The sequence below is a fragment of the Pinus tabuliformis genome, chromosome 6 (assembly GCF_031772625.1).
Source record: "Pinus tabuliformis cultivar Carrire ecotype Pingquan chromosome 6, CPIR1, whole genome shotgun sequence".
Taxonomy (NCBI): Eukaryota; Viridiplantae; Streptophyta; class Pinopsida; order Pinales; family Pinaceae; genus Pinus; species Pinus tabuliformis.
The window spans coordinates 1,268,133,842-1,268,157,784 of NC_142292.1; the positions used below are offsets into that span (position 1 = coordinate 1,268,133,842).

The following is a 23,943-nucleotide window of genomic DNA, read 5'->3' on the forward strand; positions in this document are numbered from 1 at the left end:
AATAAAAATAATCTACAGAAGAATCATCCCTCCAGCTAAACATCCAACATGTTTACATGGTTTATCTCAACTAAATTCTATTTCCCCTTTAGTTATGAAAATTGTTTTGAACTCATAATTTTTCACCAATCAATTGAAGATTAATTATTATTATTTTGAGGGCATGCTTGGTGAACATATTCACTAAGAAATACATATATGGATGCAAAACTTCATAAAAATTTCATGTCATTTATTTCCAAGAAATCAATACATGTACTTTGAAAGGTATCTATGTTTAGGGCATGTTTTTTTGCAACCTTGACTCATCCATCTTCAAATATAAGGTAGAGACTTCATGGTCTCTTTATGATGTGCTAAAATATAATTCTTCAATCTAATAATAATTTTTTTTGGAAAACTTGAAGTCCTCCAAGGGAGTAGACCAAGGCCTTCAATTCTTATCCAAGAAAAGAGACCTCTGCATCCCTTCATCAAATGGGGCCTTTTGCAACATTGAAAGTTGATTAAGGGTACACTAGCGAGTCTACATACAATGAAGCTCCAAAATAATATTCCAAGCAATTTAGTGACATCAAAAGAATCTATCATAAACTAATAGGTTAATAACAAATCCACATAAAATAGCTTTAATATCTATTTTCCCACTGTACTTGTGGTGTTACATTTGTTCATAATATCTTTACTTACCACTAAAATTTGAAAATTTGACAGAGAAGTAATGATTGGAGATAATATTAATTTGCAATAATGGGGATACTTTGATAACAATGACCTTTACAGCACAATGAATTAAATCCAAGTTCATTTTTTCCTGTACTTCAATAATTTTATGTATATTGATGCTGGGAGTTGTTATCAACACTTTTGTGAAGACCACATTTCTATGTATGTTGATGCAAGGGTTTGTTACCAACACTTTTGTTAGTCCCAATGTAATCCATTATGTACGACATCGCCCTTCATCGTTGCATGTCTCATCCTGTAAAATGAACCCTAAATTTAATCATTATTCACAAGATATATCAATTCTTTGAACTAATGAAAATCAATTTCAGTAGTTGTCAATGCTCGCAAATATGAAATGCTTTAAAAACTTCAGAGTCACATACCAATGAAATGACAAAGTGCTTTCTACATGAAAATTTGAATGATATACAACGAAAAAGAGATAGTAGTTACGATTAATACAAATATCATTAACAAAAATTTGCAAAATTGTATTAAGAATTATGATAATTTTTATAAATCCATGTAGATAACCACATCACACTTGAAAGAAAGAGTGTGAATATCTAGGCTTACTCAAAAGCTAAGTCACATGATATGAACATAGGACACATAGTACACATAAATAAGAGTGTTCAACATAGGACACAAGAACCTCAGAAATAGAACACAGGTGACAAGTTATATATATATATATATATATATATATATATATATATATATATTAAAAAACTACAGATACAAAATGAAATATATAGACATCAAGATCTAAGATTTTAAGAAAACAAAACATTTACGAAACACTCAGAAACCCTTCAAATCTCAATTTTACCCTTTATCTGCCAAATGAGAGAATGTAAGGGCTCTTTCCATCCAAGTGAAATTGAGAAAATAGCAACAAAAATTATTTTTGGAGTTAAATAGGTAGGGCACACCCAGGGCACATGTTTCACTCACATTTGGCATGTGTCTTGTTTTAGGACTTGTCTGAAACATGTGTCCTAGCTTGTGTTATGTCTAACACACAGGATACAAACATGACACCCTTGGGGTGCATATCTTATTACTTAGCTCAAAAGATATGCATCTATATCTTTATATTGTATACAATAGTCCAAAGCTTATTCAAATGCCATAACTCTAATGAAAGTGATAAAAGGGCTATAACCAAGCAAGGTTTTGAGTTCCATGAACTTTCTTCATTGAATTCTCATTTAGATGAAACGTTATCTTCCTTTAGTTAGAGTAATATGTGTAATATTTTTCTTCAATAACACTTACATAGTACTTAGTCATAGATATTGAGGACTTCAATGAATGTTGCAAAAGCATGTATTATTACATTGTAGTGCTATGATATCTTACTTTTTTGACATAAGTTGTATGATATATATATATATATATATATATATATATATATATATATCCAACTATGCTAAGTTTTCTTTCGCCACAAAAATGGTCTGATTGAAATATATTTTTAACTAAATGGCAAGAGCTAGATGTTGTTTCATCTCATGGGATTAAATGATAGGATATCTATAGCTTTTCTCATGCCTTTTCCAATTTCATTATTACGCAAGAAATTCTTCAACAACATATGCAACTTTCCATGTTAGTCATGCAAATTCTAACAACATAGTTACAGGCAATGGAAACAACTTACTACCTTGCAAAGATTGAAATCACAATCACAAACTATAGAGTGTAAATTGTAATATTCCTCAATAGATAAAGTAAAAAACAATAGGTATAAACTGTTTCTTCTTTCTAAAATAGTAATAAATGTATCTAATGACAATGGACTCCATTGCCATTGTTTTTGTTGCCATTTTAGAATCAATCCATCTGCATTACCTCGTAAACCACCTTAATGGATTGTATTAGATTTAACCTCTAAGAACTGAGTGCATAACACAAGAAAAAATCCTTGGAGGATATCAAACCTTGTATCTATTACAAACCAACCATGTCGAAAGTAAATTCATAGAAAAGATTATAGTTTTCTTAAACTTCTGAGCAACTCTAAAAATATCCTTTAGGAAATAATTTTTGAAATATCAACTTTTTACATAATTACTAATTAGAAGTCATTAGAAGGAGAGATTTAAATACAAATTACAAAAAAAAAGTAAACATTGATTATAAATACCATATCCATAGAGTTAAAAAAATGTTCATCAAAAGAGACTTGTATTCTATAATATTACACATTTCTGTTGGGAAATTCAACTTCACAACATTAATTTATAAGAAGATTCATATACCATCTAAACTTGTAAGAAAACAATCCTACCCTAGAGTTGTCTTTAGATGAATTATTATGAAAAGGACTTGTTTTGAGGTCTTTCTTTTGCATAAATTTTTCCATTCCATAAAACTGAATCTCACTTGGATGTCCTATTATCTTTGGTTAATATCATCCTAAAGAAAACAAATTTGATGAATCATTGGAAAGAAATTATACGCCCATTTTTGTCCAAAGACAGGTCACAAGTGCAGGTTTACTTCATCAGCGGGTCCATGGGCTTTTGGAGATATTTCAGGGGGTTTTGAGGAGTTTCTATGGGACCCAATGGCATTCGCTTGGCATATTCCATCATCTGCATATCTCACCTTTTGTTCCATTGCATTCCGACAACCTTCGAAAAACAGGGTTATTATTGGGCCTAACTCAATTAATCATTCCGAGAGGAATACTTGACAAAAAACCTTAGTGTAATAGCTCGTTGGAACCGAAATGAGAAGATCTACTGGATGGGATAGTTAAAAGTGATTTTCAGTGACTTGAGGAGGAATGGTGGCCAATTTACCATTTTCTCTCATTAAAAAGATATTTTAATTAAAATAAAAAGAGGGAAATGTGCTCAATTATTAAAATAATAATAAAATAGGAGCTTCTAGATGGGCCCGTCAGATCTATAAAAGGAGGAGGAGGCCATTAGAGGACATCTTGGATTTGATCTTTCTTCTTATATGAGAGGTTGAGAACATTGTTCTCTACTTCATTGGTAGCCCCAGGACGGAAACTCTCAGGTGATTCAGTGAGATTGGGCGAGTACCCATCTCCCCTTAGTGAATTCATCCAGAATTCACAAGAGAGCTCAACAATGACATTTTAGTTCAGTTTTGGAGGGCCAACACAACATTAGAGCAGATTCTCGAGGTCAGTCTTCCAACTCAGCTATTTTGTTATATCAACATGTAAACCCCAGTTTCTATTATAATACAAGTTGAGATTATTTATGCTCATCGTATTGTTGAATTGCATGCACTCTATTGTTATATTTTCCATGGCAATCTTTTGTTAATTGAATGGTAATTTTATGGAGAAATTTTGGTTGAGTTAGATTTCTGCAAAAATAGCCAAATATCCCATTTGGGATATTACAGTGGTATTAGAGTTGGTTTCCCTACCAGCCTAAGGGTTTATTGTGTTGAGAAACCTAAAGGCTTGATATATTAATGATTTCTCTTTCTTAGGTAACTACTTGTGAAGTAATTTACCCTTTAGACTTATTCAAACAAGATTTTTCATATGTGAATGATTGTTAACTCCATCAACAAACTACCATGCATAATAAACAAAAAAAATAGTAACACAAGATATAGGCAGCAAACAAGTTAAAAACCTCTCCAAACCTGATGGGTTATTTGTGAGGAGCTTGGGGTTAATTTTATAGAACTTTGTAATGTCCCTTCCTAAATTAAATTGTTATAGGATTAGTTATTCCACAATTTTGACAATTTTGGAAGCATGGGACCTATGCAAATTTTGGAGAGAGGCTCAAGAAGGAAAAAGGACGCTGAAATGTCTTATTGGCCAAGTGTGGGGGCCACCCACATGAGGAAATATGCACCACTTTGGAGGGAAGTCGAATGGCTAGAGAGAGATGGTCGAATTGCTAGATGGAGGGGGCCCACATGGGAAAAGAGGCTCACGAGTTATAAATAGAAGAGGCTCAGCCTCATTTGGGATATTTTGAAATATTGAACTCAACCTTAGTTGCTCGAGCAGCTTAGTCGGGTCACTCGCTATTTAGCATGAGCTCTCCAAGCAGAGAACTCACCCTCTCTTCGGTGGACTACGAGTGCCACACTAGTGAGGTCTCTTTCTTTCATTCCGAGAGATTGGAGGTGGATATTCAGAGCCGACAACTCATCCATGATTTAGCCAGTGCATACTCCAAGGGACACAGTAGTGGAACATGCACTAGATAATTCAATGGCTTTCCAAGCAGCATTTGGCAGAGGAGTTTTCGTGAAGGAAGTATGGGGGAAGACCAGCCTTTGGGAGGATTTTGGGAGCTGGAGATTTCTGTTTGGGAGCAGTGGGAGTAACAACACTCAGGGTTAGTGCGGGAATTCCTCACTAGGCATATGTGGGAATTCGTGGGTTGGTTTGTAGAGTGGGTATTTGCTGGTTAAAATAAGGGAAGGTTTAGGAAGGATTATTGCAAGCATTTTGGAGTGTTTGGGAGGACTTATCCAGGAGTTACAGGCAGGTTGTACCTTACAGCACTTAGAGGAGGACGCAGCTTTTGGGAGGCCGATTTTCCGGGGTCAAAACCAAGCCAAACCATTTATGTGTTTTGATGGGTTTTGCTTAAGGAGTGTGAGGCCAATTTGGTAGAATTTTCTGAGCACCGGAGACAGTATTTTCAGACACATCTTTGCAGCAGACAACACAGTTTCACAAGGGCAACACAGGGCATCATTGGGGCAGCTGATTCCAGCACTTGGGCTTGTTATTTTCTCACCTGGGCTTTGTCACGCTTTCCATTGAGGCAAGCCCAGGTGCACTCCTACCACGCTATTGTACTTTGCCCCCAATTGATTAATAAAATGGCTCAACTGGTTCTTAATTATGGAGTTTACATGAGTGTTTGTTGAATGTTCGAAATTTTTGGTGTTGCATTTGTTATTTGCTTTGCATATCACTGTTTTTTCCTAGTTTGGGACATTACAATTTTTTTGAGCACCGGAAGTAGGGTTTTCAACAACTTTCCAACAGGCAGTGCAGTTTTCTGGGGTAGCGCAGGGCATCATTGGAGCAACTTTTTCTATCATCTGGGCTTGTTATTTTATCACCTGGGTTTTGTCAAGCTTGCCATTGAGGCAAGCCTAGGTGCACTTCTTCTACACTATTGTACTAATGCTCCAATTACTTAATAAAATCACTCAGTTGCTTGTCATTTCTGGAGTTTACACGGGAGTTCACTGAATGCTTTAAAGTTTTGGGTTGCATGTGTTGTTTTTCTTTGCATATCACTATTTTTCCTAATTAGGAAAATTACAGCGGTATCAGAGCTCTGATATTGGCTTAGTTGTGGGCAAACTTTCTTATGAAGGAGGAGGATAAGCAGAATGTGATTTACCAGAGACAGAGGTACATGAGCACGGAAAGGGAGTTGGAGATTACACCTAATACGAAGGCATGTGGGAAGGCAGTAGTAGTAGCAAATATGGGGCAGCCAAAGTGTAAGGAGGAAGCAACATTTGATAGCCTCTTGAAGGCCCTAAATGATTTAGCTAAGGGGCAAAAGGAGATGTTGGAGGAGATTAAACAACAGAATAGGGACAAGAGCATTCATTGTGAGTTCATATTTGGAGAGACTTCAGGGGCCTCACAACAGTATGACCACCCTTCACCAGCCACTCACCCACCAGCTTTCAGTGGGCCAACCAGAACCATGTCGCTTACCTTTTTACCATCAGTGCCTACTGAACAAGGAGGGTCGTGTTGACCATTGAAGTGGCACCTGATGATTATATGAAGACTCCATGCCCAAGGATGATCCAAAGGACACTTGTACCATCAGATATCATCAATCACAGAGTTTTTAAACTCTACTTCTATTTATCATCATCTTTCTTGTACCCAGATTCTACACCCTGCGAGGAATTGTAATACGTGATACTAGTAATGATGAGTTTTGAGTCTGTAACAAGCCTAGGATGTTGGGACTCAATCAACAAATGAGCACACCTTGGAGTGTTTTTTTATCTGGTTAATGATCCCTTCTTTTTTAGAGGTAGATAATTTTCTAGGATTTTTCATTCACTTTTTAACCCAAAGCCAACGTGATGCTTTGAAGGTTGAACCCCTAACACATCTTAGTATCTAGAGTCGATGTATATTACCATACTAGATCACACAAAAAATTTCGTGGAATTTGGCTAGGTCTAGGTAGTCATTTTTTTATTTTTTAGATTTTTCGCACTACGGAAATTGCAAATAAAATAGTAATTAAATTATAATAAGTGTAGTCTAGAGAGGTTGTATGGGGTATGAGTAATAAAAATTACACCTATCACCCTTAAATTTCTACTATGACACACTTTGAGGAGTTAATAATGTGTTCTGGACTCTCAAAACCCACATTTCCTAAGTTTAGTGGAAATTGTGGCATTTAATTAGGCTAGAATTAAATAATGTGGTTCACTCATGGATATGTTGACTATGCCATATAGATAATTCGATTTTCCTTGGGTTCCACATGAGGAATTCGATTTGCCTTGGTGTCTCTATCATCTCCACTTGAAACTCGACTTGCTCTTTCTTGGGATTTGTTCCAAGTTCAGTTCTCACATGCATTCTTCCTTGAGATTTGCTCCCAACTCTCTATATAATGAGGCTATGGGCTCTCATATTGTATCATGTTATGAGCTATTGGGCTTGAGGAGACTCTGCCTATTTGTACTTGCATATTTTTAATATAATCAAGACTTTGGGGATACATGGTGTATGTTCTCTTGGCATTATGAGGTGACTTATTTTCACTTTTATGTTCATTTCCTTTTGCATATTGAATGAATATTAGATTGTATTTTGCCATTTTATTTGGATTAGTGTGTGCAAGCTATCTTGCACACCCATTGATTTAGAGTTATATTTTAGGAATAAGATTTCCAACTCATTTTAGGAGAAATGTTTGATTATCATGTTTATTATATTGCTCTAATCCATGTACTAACTAATATATCTTTCAAGTGTATAGGAAAGATTTTCGTTTTGTGTGCAGGAATCCATTCGGAAGTGGGAGAAACCTTCACGAGATCAACCCACTCCTAGAACCATAGTGATCCAAGACTTAGCCATCTTACACACCAAAGTCTTCCATCCAACGAAGCAAGAGGGAGTTTATTTGCTCTATAGTTACTTGATCATCATTTAAATACTTATTTTATTTTAGCTTTTCAAAGTCATTTTTTATTTTCAAGAGCCATCATCAAAACTAGGCAAGTATGGGGGTTTACTCCCAATACTTGAGCTAGTATTTTTGTACATTAAATTTGTATTCTAGTTTGTTTGTTTTGATTAACTCTTGGTTTTTATTTGGCAGCCCATGAGCTTAAAGCATTGGACAACAAAGAGATTTGAGGAGAAACATTAAGAAACTACTTACTTGTGTGCATGCAAGACCCCCTCACCCATTTCAAGTATCGGGGGAACCGTGAGCACTCAAGGGAGGACATAAGCATTTCAGGGGAAGGAGCAAGTTCACTTAGGCCGTGGGCCTTATTGAGCCTTGCAACTATCTTTTGAAGGGCCTTATTGAGCCTTGTAACTTGTTGTTGTATATGTTTGAGAGAGAGTCTACTCTTGTTAAGTTTCTGCACTTTGTAAAGATCTCTCTCATATTGTGGGTAGCCTTTTAGAGGCATTTTAATCCATCTCAAACACTAATAAAATTAAAAAAAAATATTGAGGGAGCTTGAGATTTTTCTCATGACATCCCCCTTCCTCATTTGTAATGTTCCTAAATAGGAATGAAAGTGATATAAAGCAAATAATCTGTGCAACAAAATATTAAAACGAAATACGCATTAAAACCCATGGAAATGCTCCAAATAAAGAACTCTTGAGCCATTTTATTATTTCTTCAAGAGAAAATACAATAGTAAAATAGATTTGTGCACCTGAGCCTGTCTCAATGGACAAGCATGACAAAACACGGGTGAGAAAATGCTGAACTAAAGGTTGCTACAACTGTTGCACCAAACTGAACTACCCTGCCCCAAAAATTTGCTCTGTCAGCTGACTTCAAGGGGATGGAATCACTACTTCCCGTGCTCAAAAAATTATAAGATTTCAGCTCCTTGCTCCTTGGCCTAAACCCAGAAAAACCCACGAAGGAATTGCCCAAATGTTGACCTTGATATTTTGGCCCAAATTCCCCTCAGCTCCTCTAGCTGTTGGCTGAGTTGGGACCCTTGTTTGACCCCTTAGATCTACCCATAAAATATTCTATAAATTTAGGGGTGTGATCCTTGCTCAAAACTCAGTAAAACCCAAAAAGAGTTTCCCTTGGTTCCAACCTTCAAAAATTGACCCTTCACAGCTTGGCCCTCCTCCAATTTCAAATTCTGTTGCTGTGACTGATCCTGTCAATCTCTACTCTCTCAACTCCAGCAATCCTCCTCAATTGGACCTCCAAGTAATCCCCTACTTCTCCCGACCAACTACAGCTCTACAACTCCTTCCTCCAACTCCCACATGAGCCTAGTGATGGCTCTCTACGCAGGCCCAGGGAACTATAAATCGGACCGTTGGGATGTTGGCTTTGCTGGCTCCAAACTTGCAAGAGAGCCTTCCTAGCCTCATGTGGGCCCCTCCATCCACCTAGCCTCATTCTGGGCCCCTTTATCCACCGATTTGACTTTCCCTCCAAGCTATTCAAATGGGCCAATTCGAACTCCCATGTGGGTGGCCCCCACATTCCACTAGCAACCAAATAAAGTCGAATTTCCTCCTAAGTCCCTACGTCGAAAATCATGGGTTCTCTTCTTTAGCCAAAATTGTGCAAAATTGTGTAGCAGCACCCTGTTACAAATGTGTTTGAGAAGGGACGTGACAATCCTCCCCTCCCAAATGTTGCTTTCCCTCAAGCAACCTCACAGCTGGGTGCTCCAAAATGTGCTCACCCTCCTAGCTAGCATCCTCATCCGACAAGCTCTTCCAATGCACCAAAAATCAGTTGTCCTCATGAAATGCCTGAGCAAGCAACCTCTCTAACCGTTGCTCCCCACTGCCACTGCAAAATGTGTTAGGGTCCCAGATGTGCCATTGGATCGTGCCTGACCTCTGCACTATCCTAACATGGAAGAATCCTTCAATACTAGGATCCCAGGCAATCCTGTCCAACATGAAGCTCCCCTCGCTCCACTATCCTGCCCAATGAAAGTAGCAGAAGTCCTCTGCTCCATCAATGACTCACTAAAGCCCAATGGAAGATCTGTATGATCTCCCCCTGCAGTAGTTGGCACATCCCTAAAGGTTATTGAGTTGTGAAGAGCTGTGATGCCCCAGTTCCCTGCTAGTCCTAGAGTGGTGCCACCATGCTGATGCTGCGCTACTCTGACTATGTCATACTCCCCATCGTGCGCAGTCAGTATCCTCCTCTCCTGGAACTCGATGGTGGAATACTGAAAGAGGCGAGACACATCCTGCCTGGGCATCTCCATGGCACCCAGGCCTACCCATCCAAATCTAACTCTGAACCTGTGCAGCAACAGAGAATGTCTACCTCCCCATATGATGAAATGCTCTGTGAACTCCCATGTGTCATCCTAAGAGCGAACTATATCACTCTCTTCCAAGACTCCGCTCATCACGAGTGATCTATCGATCAACTGAATCCCTGCATCCCATAGCCAGACCTGCTGCGGCATAGCCTTGTCAACCGATGGAATCCCTCTGGCCTTCGTCTTTAGTCCCTACATGTGATCACTATATAGACTCCATATATTGTGGGCTAATCTAATGCATGCTAATCTGCCCTGTGTCTGCCACTGTGTAGTATTGATGATCCCTGGAAGCCACGTGTGCCAAAGAGCTACCCCCTTAATGCAACCAAAAGATGGGTATCCGATACTCGTAATCGACTCAAGGTATGTGGATCCATCCTGTCCCTGCCAACCATCTCCCCTGTGTCTGCCATCTACCCTCTCAATAATGTTCCTATATAAGCTCTGGAGCCCGGACACATATTGGGAAACTACCTCAGTCGTAACCGCTATCCTCTGCTCATGCTTGGTCCCGACATGCCCTGAGAAAAGAGTGACACATGTCTCCCTCAGGACTAGATCCCTAGACGTAGGCTCGGTGATGAACGATATGCCACCCCTGCAGATGATCACCTCATCCCCCAACCTGTGGCTATCAACTGACACACCAACCCAACGCCACTACTGAAAAGTATCCCCCCTATTGTGCTGAGTCTCACCCAAATATCTCAGGTGAGTTCCTCATCCCCTGTGGCTCATGCCCAAAGTGTAGAAAGTCGACAACAAAATCGACTATGCCCATGAAGGATATAGAAGAGGGTTAGGCGTGTGAATCCTCGCGGATACCATCAAGTATCGCTTATCTGTGTCCCTGTCAATCTTCGGTGAACTACGCCCAAAGGTATGCCCGGTGTTTTCATCCAAGGGTCTCCATGGAGGCAACACTCCATGACCTCGTTGTGCAGCACTATATACCCCTGCATGCCACCAATCATCCCAGTACTCCTGGACATGCCACTGTACACAATGACCTACACCTGTACACTACTGGATACCCTTGGCTATGGCTATGTCATCCTGTACTAGCCTGGGTCCTGCATGTGTCACTGTACCTGTCACTCCCCGCATGTACTCAATGCGATGTGAGGCACTCCCACTACACAACATAGTCCAACATACTATGGCACGCCACCCTGCATCTCCATGCTCCTCTATAGGCCCCTCCTCCTCGCTCCATAACCCTGCACATCACTGGATGCTATGGCCTAACGTCGGGTATGTATGCATTAGACTGCATCCCTCTACATAACACTGGATGCTATGACATAACTCTGTGTAGCCCTGTCTACCACTGTCCACTGTTGTACCACCCTGTAACATACAGTTTCCTGCATGGGCCAAAATATCAACCTCTCTGCTAGTACGCCCTCCATGATGTGGGCTACATCCCCCCATCTGCTCTGAAAGACCTGAGTGGCCCACTCCCCACATGCTAATGCAAATGACACTACTGCACCTATCCTCAATAGTCCCTAAGTCTAAACTTAGAAAAAATAAAATATTAATGGGTATTAATATAAAACTGAGTTACAAGGTTCCAAAAGTCATGGATCAAGCCAAATCTAATCTTAGCTGTTGATTAGAGATTTATTTTTGATCGTTGAAGGACCAACAGGAAAAGTATAAGAGGAGGCTTGAGGGTCAGTTGGAAGATACACCAGAGTGATCAGTCATTCAATTTACTAGAGCGGGGTTTGCTAAGTAAAGTTGAATCAGTGATCAATAGCAAGGGGAAGTGAGTACTGGACATAGAGGCAGCGATAGTGCCGAGAAACCAACGCAGAAGCAAAAAGGAAAACACAGAGGCTAGAGCAGGCCACGCAGAATCCAGCAGAGACAGCGCAGAGGCCAGAGGGCCTGCGTCATCCACACAGAGGGCAGCAGGAGTAACGCAGAGGCTCCCAGAGGATGCGCAGTGCCTCGGAGGGTTAACGCAAAGGGTTCTGAGGCTGACACAAAAGCCAGAAGGGTCAACGCAGTTCTTCAGATTTGTTGGAGAGGGTTTCGTGGGATAGGTTTTTTTTAATATATGTTTCTGAATAAAGAGGTATTACTGCCGGTTTTTTTCTCTGTCGGGTGAGCCAGTTTGGCACCGAGTTGTACTAAGGAAATACTGCTTAATAATAAACCCTCAGAATTGTTGCACCGGTTTTCCCGCATTGGGTTTTTCCGAGGACGAGTTGTCAAAAAATAACAATGTCACTTGTGTGCTTGTTTTCTTTCAGTTGTTGATCTGTAGATGTTGAGACTATATTGTGTTTATTTCATTATTTATATGCTTTAAATAACTTGTTCAAAATTAACAAGTAGAAGAAATAAACCAAAAGAATACAGATTAAATTTCTAACGGATAGACTTAGAAATTTCAACATGGTATTAGAGTGTGGTTGCAGATCACAGGAGAGCTAAAGGCATCAGCTAAGCAGAGCATTTGCCGTAGAATCGGCTATCCCGAGTGACAAAAGCTGATCCTTGCAGAAAGCAATAGAAGAAGGGTTGACACAGAGGGACTGCATCATCAGTTCGAGCCAGGAGGAGGGTCAGTGCAGAGGCAAATATGACCTACGTAGTGCCCAATCATCTTTCTCAACCAGGAAGGATAGACGTTGTGGCCAGGAGGTGCAGATTCAACCAGTGTCAGGATTGCGCAGAGCCTAGAGGCTCAGTGCTTCCATTGCCGGGGCATAGGAAGCTGTGGGCAGTTTGCAGGAGCGACGCTGGTGGGGTACTACGGGCAGAACAATACCTAACAGGATAAAACCAAGGTAGAGGAAGTTTCTACCGAGACGGATTTCTAGCCAAGGAATCCGGATCAGTGTTGCAGGTGCACAAAAAATTGAAGAGGTGCAACTTGATGATTGGCAGAAGGATTTCCTGAAGGGAAATCGAGACTTAGAGGGAGTCTAGCAGACAACTTCTAGGCAGGAAGTAGAAACACTTAGCAGGAGTTGAAGAGAGAACTTCCACAGGGAAGTAGAGAGACTCGAAGGAGTCGACAGAAAGAGCAGAGAGATGGCCATGAATGGGCTGAGGGATCAGGACAGGCTGGACAGGGCATCCAACTTTGTGGTCTAGAAGGCCAAGATCCTGTCCATTCTAGATAGACATCGCATCAAGGCCTTTGCCTTGAGAACAATGGTGATCCCAGTTGACCCAACTGATAATGAAAAGTACGAGGCGGCAATGGCCAAGGCGAAGTGCATCATCCTTGATGGGGTCAAGGATCATGTGGTCCAACATATTGCCGAGAAGGAAACAACAAATCAAATGTGTGAAGCCTCGAAGAAATTGTACTAGCATACTTCCATGCAAAGGAAGATGTTACTTGAGAATCAACTGCGATCATACCAAATGCATAAGGGGGAGCAAATAGATCACTTCCTCGGTCGGTTGAAGGAGATTCGGGACCAACTGACTTCCATAGGAGCCACGTCGGATGAGGAGATGTTGGCGAGGACCACACTTAACACAGTCTCCAAGGAGTGGGAGACATTTGTCTAGAGTGTACTGGGCAGGGCAGATCTTCTAGATTGGGAAGAATTGTGGCGGCTCTTCGCCAAGAGGAGATCAAGCCGTTGAGCAAGACAGGAAGTAGCAGCAAAGGAGTCTGGATCAAGAAGGAAGAGGAAGAGGATGCAACTCTGGCATCTGCGGGAAAGCAGGAAAAGAGGAAGAAAAAGGACCTCTCCAAGGTCAAATGCTTCAATTGTGGGGAACTAGGTCATTATGCAAATTAGTGTCTGACGAAGAAGAACAAGGGAGAGGCGTCTAACTCTAAGGCAGCGCCAGCGAAGGCAAAGAAGGAGGTCGAGGAGGATGATGATTGTGCCATGAGTGTTCATGTGCCTCTAGAGAAGAGATGGGGAGACATCGAATTGTAGTTAGGAGGACTACAGGCGATGAGGAGTAGGATCCTTGAGGTACCCAAACTCTTGGATTATACCTTGCTACGGAGCCCCGAAGAGAGAGTAGCAGGACTGACGGATGTCGATAGAGACGAATGCGGATGAAGCAGAAGAGAGTGCTACAGTGTAGGAGACCTCGGGCAACGCGAGGCTAGCAGGCTGCAACAGTGCGAGAGGCATGGAGAGTGTTGCAACTGTGCAAGATGGCACAAAGAGGCTTGCAACGGTGCGAGATGCAAGGAGTTGTTGCAGCAACACAAAGGTCAGTAGAGGGAGCACTTGTTAGCGATAGAGAGAGCTTCAGCATCGGGAGTGTTTCTAGCCTGACAGGGATGTCAAAAGTTGGGTAGATCAGTGACTTACTTCTCAGTAACTGAGTTGCAGTGCAGTAGCAATTGGCAGTAGCACGATGCAGCGTGATCAGAGGGGGATGAAGTGTAGATGCAGTGTTGGGAGGATGGACCAGCAGCAGCACGGATGCTGAGGGCGCTGCCATACAGATGCAGCTGTGGCAGTGGCAGGGTCATGGGCAGCGTATAGGATGCAGTAGTGCAGAGGATGTTGGGCAGGGAGGCCTAGCATTAGCACAGGTACCAGTGTCAGATAATCAGAGTGATGCTCATTGAGGAGTATTAGTAGAGCACAGTCCTCGCTAAGAGAGTGTTGATTTGGGGTAGCATCAGATGTGTTCTAGCCATGAAAATTGGTGGAGAGGCTAAAACACATGAGATCTCCAAGACCCAGAAATATTTTGGTCAGATTCTAACCGATTTGGGAGATATTAAAATAATTAATATTTTTAATGGAGTTCCTAAGTCTAAACTTAGGAAAAGTAAAATATTAATGTGTATTAATATAAAACTGGGTTAGCAGGTTCCGAAAGTCATGGATCAAGCCAAATCTAATCTTAGCCATTGATTAGAGATTTAATCTCGGTCGTTTAAGGACCAACAGGAAAAGTATAAGAGGAAGCTTGAGGGTCAGTTGGAAGATACACCAGAGTGATCAGTCATTTGATTTACTAGAGTGGGGTTTGTTAAGTAAAGTCGAATCAATGATCAATAGCAAGGGGAAGTGAGTATTGGACATAGAGGAAACGATAGTGCCGAGAGACCAATGCAGAAGCAAAAAGGCAAATGTAGAAGCTAGAGCAGGCCACGCAGAGCCCAGCAGAGACAGCGCAAAGGCCAAAGGGCCTGCATCATCCATGCAGAGGGTAGCAGGAGCAACGCAGAGGGTCCCATAGGATGCATAGTGCCTTAGAGGGGTGACGCAGAGGTTTCTGAGGCTGACATAGAGGCCAAAAGGGCCAGCGCAGTGCTTCAGAGTTGTTGGAAAGGGTTTCGTAGGACAGGTTTTTTTTAATACCTGTTTCCGAATAGAGAGGTATTACTGCTGTTGTTTTTTTCTGTTGGGTGAGCCAGTTTGGCACCTAGTTGTACTCATGGAAATACTGCATAATAATAAACCCTCATAATTGTTGCACCGGTTTTCCCGCATTAGGTTTTTCCGGGGACGAGTTGTCAAAAAATAACGGTGTCACTTGTGTGTCTGTTTTCTTTCAGCTGTTGATCTGTAGATGTTGAGACTGTATTGTGTTTATTTCGTTATTTATATGTTTTAAATAACTTGTTCAGAATTAACAAATAGAATAAATAAACCAGAAGAATACAGATTAGATTTCTAACGGATAGACTTAGAAATTTCAACAACAATGCCCTATCTGATAGCCTGTTGATGCCACCTCCTCCTACCAGCTCTTGCCAGAGTAAGCTAGTCACCCTATGACTCCACGCATCGTCAATATGCCAAGACAACTCATGAAATTTGTCTACTCGTCTGTCAAACCATCCTGTCACTAGTGCTGACTGGGGCTCTGATGGAGATCTGAAAATGTGGGTGCACTCAAGCGTCAAACCCATCCTGTAGCTACTACCATCACCTACCAGCTCTATGATGTGATGGAAAATCCCACCTGGATCCCAAAAATAGTCCTTCCCTTGAGTCCCTCTGGTAATCCATGGCCTCTGCTGACATGTGGCCATGGATGTATCTAACCACCTAACCTTCTCCAACGAGTACCAGCGCAATCCTCTCGCCATTCAATCCCAAAGGAGAGATCGAATGTGTAATCCTCTATGGAAGGAACAAGCCCTCCAAGCTGATGTGGTATCATGCTCAGCTCAGTCCTGCTAACCTATCCACCCCCTCGGGTACATCTAGACAACTCGGCCTCCCTCAATCCAACGCATAAGGGTGGGTTGATAACGCTATAGACCTCGCTAGTGGGCCTCTGAAGTGAACTGTGTTGAAAACCCAACGCGTGACCTCTATGCTGCCCCTCATCAATGGCTAGCCCAAGGGATGGCTGCACATCCTCCTCCATCATGGGCTCAACATGAGCCTTCAACTGCTCCTCCATAGACAACCCAATATGCACGATATGCTCACTAGTTAGCTGTAGGCGACTGTCATCTGGCAACTCCGTCATAGATCTAGAGGCCTCTATACCTATCGGCTCCTCAACAACAGTGGAGCTGTCTTCTGGCACCTCACCAACCTGTGGTGCATTGTTATCACCTGAGAACTTGGTCACAATCCCAAATACCTCATCAATGGATGACGCCTCATCAATGGGTGCATGTTCAATTATCTCTTTGCCAACCATGGCCCCTTCAACTACTCTTTCATCTTTTTTCTTAATATCTCTCATCATCCCTACAAAATCCCACTGAATCTCCATTGGTTTGTGCATACCCCTTAGTTCACAAAATTCCCAAAAAGAGAGGGACGCATGAATGTCATGACCCAATGATTGGTATGCCCCCCAGTTTTCCCCTAATAACTCCACATTAGTTGCAATCATGTCCGGATTCCCAACTGAGGAATGAATCAACTTCTTCCCCACATCAATCATCATTTGTTGTATCCTCACCACCTCATTTCAGGTGACCGCCATGTTGTTTGATTCTAATCTTTCCCACAGGGTAAGCCAAGATTATGGCTCTGATACCACTGTATTGTTCCTAAATAGGAATACAAGTGATATAAAGCAAATAATCTGTGCTGCAAAATATAAAAACGAAATACACATTAAACACCCATGGAAATGTTGCAAATAAGGAACTCCTGAGCCATTTTATTACTTCTTCAGGAGCAAATACAATAGTAAAATAGAATTGTGCACCGGGTCTTGTCTCAATGGACAAGCATGACAAAACCCAGGTGAGAAAATGTTGAACTGAAGGCTGCTACAACTATTGCACCAAAAAGAACTGCCCTGCGCTAGAAAACTGCTATGTTTGCTAACTTCGAAGGGCTGGAATCACTGCTTCCCATGCTCAGAAAATTATGAGATTTTAGCTCCTTGCTCCTTGGCCTAAACCTAGAAAAACCCACGAAGGAATTGCCCAAATGTTGACCTTTGGAATTTTGCCCCAAATTCCCCTTAGCTCCTCTAGTTGTTGGTTGAGTTGGGACCCCTGTTTGACACCTTAGATCTGCCCAGAAAATTCTATAAATTTAGGAGTGTGATCCTTGCACAAAACCCAAAAAAACACAGAAAGAGTTTCCTTGGTTCCAACCTTCAAAAATTGACCCTTCATAGCTTGGCTTTCCTCCAATTTCGAATTTTGTTGCTGTGACTGATCCTGCCAATCTCTGCTCTCTCAACTCGAGCAATCCTCCTCAAATGGCCCTCCAAATGATCTCCTAACTCTCTCGACCAACTCCAACTCTACAATTCCTTCCTCCAACTCCCACGTGAGCCTAGTGATGGCTCTCTGCACCGACCCAAGTAACTGTAAATCGGATTGCTAGGATGTTGCTTCTGCTGGATCCAAACTCGCAAGAAAGGTTGGCCCTTTGCTACTCTCCCAATCCTCTAACTCTCCCGACAAATGCTTGATCACTGATAGCTCCACAATCCCCTTGCGTATTCTCCAGCTAGCCAAAAATATACACTCCCTGTTGTGGCTAAATGGTAGCGTTGTAACAAACTCCTAGAACTCCTAAAATACTTATGGAACTGCCTCTATAGGGTGCGCAGGGATGGTCCCCCGAAGTAGAGGTTGAATCTCTCGCTTGAAAGATTCATGGCTAAACAGTCGGTTGACTCAGTTAAACAACAGAGCGAACAATTAAGTAATTTTGATTGCAAGGTGTAAGAATGAATCCAAAATGAGAGTTGCTCCCTGCTTTTAACTCCTTGGGCCTCCCTAGCCTCATGTGGGCCCCTCCATCTACCTATTCAACTTTCCCTCCAAGCTATTCGAATGGGCCAATTCGAACTCCCATGTGGGTGGCCCCCACATTCCACTAGCAACCAAATAAAGTCGAATTGCCTCCTAAGTTCTTAAGTCGAAAATTATGGGTTCTCTTCGTTAGCCAAAATTGTGCAAAATTGTGTAGCAGCACCCTATTACAAATGTGTTTGAGAAGGGACATGACATCATCTGAGGAGGGAATTCTTATGGTTTCACTGATTTTTTGCTTCTAGTTTTCTTAACTTCATGTTTAAGAATTAACTCATTCCAATCCAAATGCAATCTTCATAATTTTAAATTTCTCACATGCAAAAGCTTCAACTTGTAAATTTTGAGTAAATTTTATGTTATGTGCAAACATACAACATTGTGGCAAGTTTTGATTATTCCTTCAAGTACATGCTTCACATTTTTATTATACACATTGGTAACTTTTGAAACAATTCTATTGGAACAATCACAACTTTAAAACAATCTACTTCATTTGCTTATTTTCCATGCAAGCACATATGAATTCATTTACATGCGAAATTCTCAAATTTTTACAAGTTATCTCATTTCCATTTATGAATCATTTGCATGTAAGCATATTTTAATTGGGGAATTAACACAATCTGCACTGTCATCTAGAATTTTTAGTATAGGAAGACTCCCAAGCCAGACTTCCAAGTCTCACTAAAATTTTACCTCCAACATAAGTTGATTGAAGCAGACATATTAGGGACCCTCTACTCCTCTATTGACTTCTCACTGTGAGATTCATATCTTTGGGTGAGGGTGACGCCTAACGATTGAAGAGTTCAATTGCAAATATTGTTGTAGAGGTAAACTAATAAAATTAACCAAGAGCACCTTCCATCACATTTACTTTACTTGTCTCTTGATATTTTGAGTTGTTACAGTGCAAAGTTTATTTTCAAGAAACATTTCAAAGCAAGTATTGTGATTCTTCAAATTGGTAATAAATGCTCTCATTTCATGCTCAAATCTAATTCCATATTGACATCTTGATTTAACATTTAGCATCTCTTATTTTACCTTTTTTTTTAAGTTAATTTTCTAATTGTTGAGTTTTTGGCAAGATATGTTTTGATTCATGAATTGATTTAATATCTTACAAATACATTGTGCTAACATCTTTTGTTTGCATTTTAGGGTTAATTTGCTTTCATTATCGGAAACATTCTATCTTTATTTTGAGCAAATGTATCTTTTATTTTGTTGAGCAAACTCTTTATAAGGAACTGGTTTTATGGTTTTATTATGTTAATGATTTTTATTGCTCATATCATATTTTGCTCATAATTCTTAAAAGTAATCCACTTTCACTTTAGCATCTCTTCTATAACCTCACATTTCTTTCAACTTAGTTTTCCATTTAGGGACCACCCCCCATAGCTAACCTAGGAGATAGCTTAAACGAAGAGAGTAGGGATTTAATGTGACAACCTCTTCTCTTAGTTCTCTGCCACCAAAACACACCTTGTGGGGTTGAAGGTTTTTTCTCACTGACTTGTAGGTAGGTGTAGGTGGCAGGAGTAACATTTTTGGCACCACTGCTAGGGACAAGCTTTCGTGTACCTGGGAAATCGACTAACCTTTTGGTTTTAGCATATTTGAACTTTAGATTTAGATTCTTGCTCAAGTGGCGATTCCATTCAACCCAAATTTTGCAAGAGTCTCCACTAGGAGAAATTCAAGTGGTCTAGTTAGCCCCTCTCCTGATCTTGAAAGGGTTTTTAGAGAGAGGTTGAATAGACTTTCTCATAGTAGAGCTCTTGCTAGTCTTGGGCAAGAGGCTATTTCTGATATTCATTTGTTTTTTCAAGAACAAGTTGACACTTGCATCATGAATGATATTTTTGTTTCTTCCGACTTCACTAACATAAATGGCTATCCTCACAATATCCCTGAAAAGGCTATTGAAGAGTTGTGTTCCTTTCAAGGTAACAATGTCATTAGTGCTACATCACATGTGAAAAACTTTAACATTTGTATCTTTAAATGGTGTGACACTGTTAATTATGACGATATAAAGATGAGACTTTTTGTTTTATCTTTAGAAGAGGATGCTCTTCATTGGCTCACTGAACAACCTGCTAAATCAATAACTCTTTACAAGCCATTCTCACTGCATTTTTAGATAAGTTTGGAGAGAAGAAGGAAAATAGGAATTTGATCAATGCCATTAGCTATTAATTTTTCACGCATCTTCACATAGATCATGCTATAGTTTCGTACATCAAATCTCAAGCCATAAACTAGGGCTTCTCTCAAACCTTCACCATCAACTCCTTATGCACTAACTACCTAGGGCTTCCTTCATACCCTAGGATTATTTTAGGTCTTCACCATCCTCTTCTTGCTTCCATCAAAAGTGTCTCCATCGGGGTGATCTCCATGGCTTTTCTTCAACCCAGCTCTAATACCATGTTAATTTTTCATAGGGCTATATTGTTCTCTGCTTCGATAATTACATTTCTCCATCAACACATTAAGTTCAACCCATAGCATCATAACATTATTCAGATTAACATCATTATTCGTCATCATATACAACTATGTAGAAAGAACAATAAGATCATCATCAATGCAACGAAACATAAAGGAACAATAGAAGAAAAACATGCACACATAGAGACACCGGGATTGGTTGGAGACTAGGAGAAAACCCACTATGGGGAAAACCCTTGCAAATCTTCTTCTAATAGATTGTCATCAAATGATTCAGCAAAAGAGAGTACAATGATCCATATCTTCACAACAACTAGACTATCCATGAAATGTATCTAAACATCAGAACTCTTATTCAGATAACTGTAATGTACTGCCACTGCCTGTAGCCTGCTGCCGAACACTTTTGTCACTAAGCGAAATATTCGGAACACTAATATCTCATCTTGGAGTCCCAGACGCAGGAAGGAGTCGTCGTGTGAGCGACTATGATATACATGGCCGCTCTTTGTGAACTACATGATAGCGACTATGGCAACTTGGTCGCTCCCATACCATTCTGTGCGAGCGACTGGTAACCAAACTGACCCAGACTCCCGGTCGCTCTCATGAAGACTCTGTCCCAGTGTCCAAGGGTCCCTGGTCGCTCTCATGACCACTGTGTGCCAACATCCAGGGACTCAAATGCTTAGTTCTATGCCAGCGACCAGGAATCAGAAAACCCTAGTTTAGTGCGAGCTTCATCTTGTAGCTTCGGACCTTTGTGCGAGCTTCCTCTGTCAGACTTGTGCGAGCCAAGACAAAATAGAAGAGCGCTTGATGAATGTGTCCAAATGAGCTTGAGGTCTCTTCTATTTATAGGCTTCCATGAAGGTCCACTTGACCTGTCCATTGCTATATGAGCATAGCGTTGACCTAATCCAGAATATATGTATGAATAAAATAATTCATAACTCAACTTCCGCTTGTCCAAATGAGGTGATCTTTAGGTCGATTTTGGTCCTCTAGAAAAGAGGAATTCAATGCAATCATCATATCCATCAAATGAGTAGTCCAAAGTGAAATTTGACCACCATTTCATATTTTTAACACTCCCTCTCAACTAGGGAGAATTCCACCTGCCAATATCGGACCATCGATCAACATGACATACGTCCCATATCAAGAGTCTTATCATCTTGGATCAATAATGTACATCTCTTGCTAATTCCTTCTTATCTCTTGGTTGTTCTTGCTCATATGCTGAATATTCTCGAATCTAGAAGAAGAAGAATTTTCCACCTTAGGGGAGCTTAAGCTACCACCCTCTATTCATCAGGCTACAAACCTAAATCTCTATCAGCGGGCTACTACCCAAAATATCTGTCAGCAGGCTACTACTCGGAATATCAGTCGACAAGCTACTACTCGGAATATCTGTGTCAATAGGCCACTACCTGGAAATATATCAACGGGCCACTACTCGGAAATATGTCAACGGACTACTACCCAAAAATATGTGTCAACGGGTTACTACTCCAACCCTATGGGTAACAGATAGGGGTAACACCTTATTGTCCAGAGTTCCCTCAACCCCAAGAGCCCTCTATCTCAGTTCCATAACCTGGGAGCTCAAACAGGGCAAGAAGAGCTTGGCTCAGTGTCTTGGATCAACGCTGCTCTCATCATACTCATATCATCGTACTTGTATCAAGTAATCATCATCTATCAGTAGCAGTTGTCTCCTGTTTATACAGGACATCAAATCAAATATCATGTTAGAGCATAAATAATCATATAAATCACAAAAGGATACCATAATCATCCTCCCTCTCAAGGAGGTGCCAACCACAAGCCTAATCTTGTCTCGTACAACTGCACTGTCTCAATATATGAGAGTATTGTGGTCCCAACTATATATATGATATTTTCTGCCAATCAGATCTCACTCTATGTCATCACAATGTATCCATGTCATATCCAGATCATGCTTAGACATCTCTCTAAGGAGCTTCTTCAACCTGCTCATAGCTAGTTATGCTGGCAACATCATACTCAACCTCAATTACGCCACGGACATCTCATCATGTCATATCTCATACTAAGACAACACTCATATGTGTTCATCAATAATCAACATCAGCATCTCCATATAGTCATATATCATAAGAATATCTCAGACCAAGAATATATCATTGCAAACATCTCGAAGGATTCTATGCACATCATATATATACAAATGGGTGTTCAAAATGGAACATCAATGCTTCAATCAACTATCGGATGCCATGTCAAGTTCAACAACATCTTTAACTTCAAATCAGAGTGTCCAAGGATTTGCATTTCCAAATTTTAGTGCTTCTTCAATAGCTTCACAATATTGATTATCTTTTCCCAACTTTAGAAATCGATTTATCATGCCATGATATATTATTACAAGCTTTAGAAGCCATCTCCCTCTTATATCATAACAGGCTCTTTACCTGACAATAGTAGATCATTAGTATATAAAAACCAAAATCAAAATCAAAGTCATACCTTGGAACCAAGGTTGCATGAAACAGGGAAACGGGTACGAGTTTCCGAAACGGGAAGCGATACGAAACGCGACCTCCCCAAATTTTGGAAACGGGGAAATGCGAATATATATATATATATATGCAATCATAAAGCATATATGATACATTCTAATTTATTACATTATGATAAAACTGTCAATTGTCAATGCATAAACTATAAGTATCTAAATTTGCATCACATTTACTCATGAATAATCACATAATGAAAGTAGAAATATCCAAAATCAGCCACGAGAAATTTCTAATTTCTTGTCTCGTGCTTGATTGGGAGTCTCCTCCTACATAGTCGAACAACCTTAATGCTCTTGATTAAATACAAGTTTCATACCCTAGTACCCTACATTCTCTTGATTATTGGGAGTCTCCCCTGCATAGAGGGCTTGGTTCTCTTGATTAAATACAAGTTCCATACCCTAGTACATGATAAAATCCAATGGAAACATTGCAATCCCCCCAATCCTG

The 23,943-nt window shown here is 40.5% G+C and overlaps 1 protein-coding gene across 2 annotated transcripts in view; it reads right to left on the minus strand.

The window, feature by feature from the left end:
- Positions 1–585: 585 nt before the first annotated feature.
- The window catches only part of LOC149263267 (Putative thiol-disulfide oxidoreductase DCC), a 384,593-nt gene continuing 361,235 nt past the window's right edge, over positions 586–23,943 (minus strand). Inside the window, exon 8 of one of the 2 annotated variants that reach the window (XM_089426026.1) lies at positions 586–996. In XM_089426026.1, the coding sequence (XP_089282152.1) occupies positions 925–996 (72 nt within the window). In that variant the 3' untranslated portion in view covers positions 586–924. The remainder of the gene's footprint in view (positions 997–23,943) is intronic. The other variant, XM_089426030.1, reaches the window with a different exon arrangement.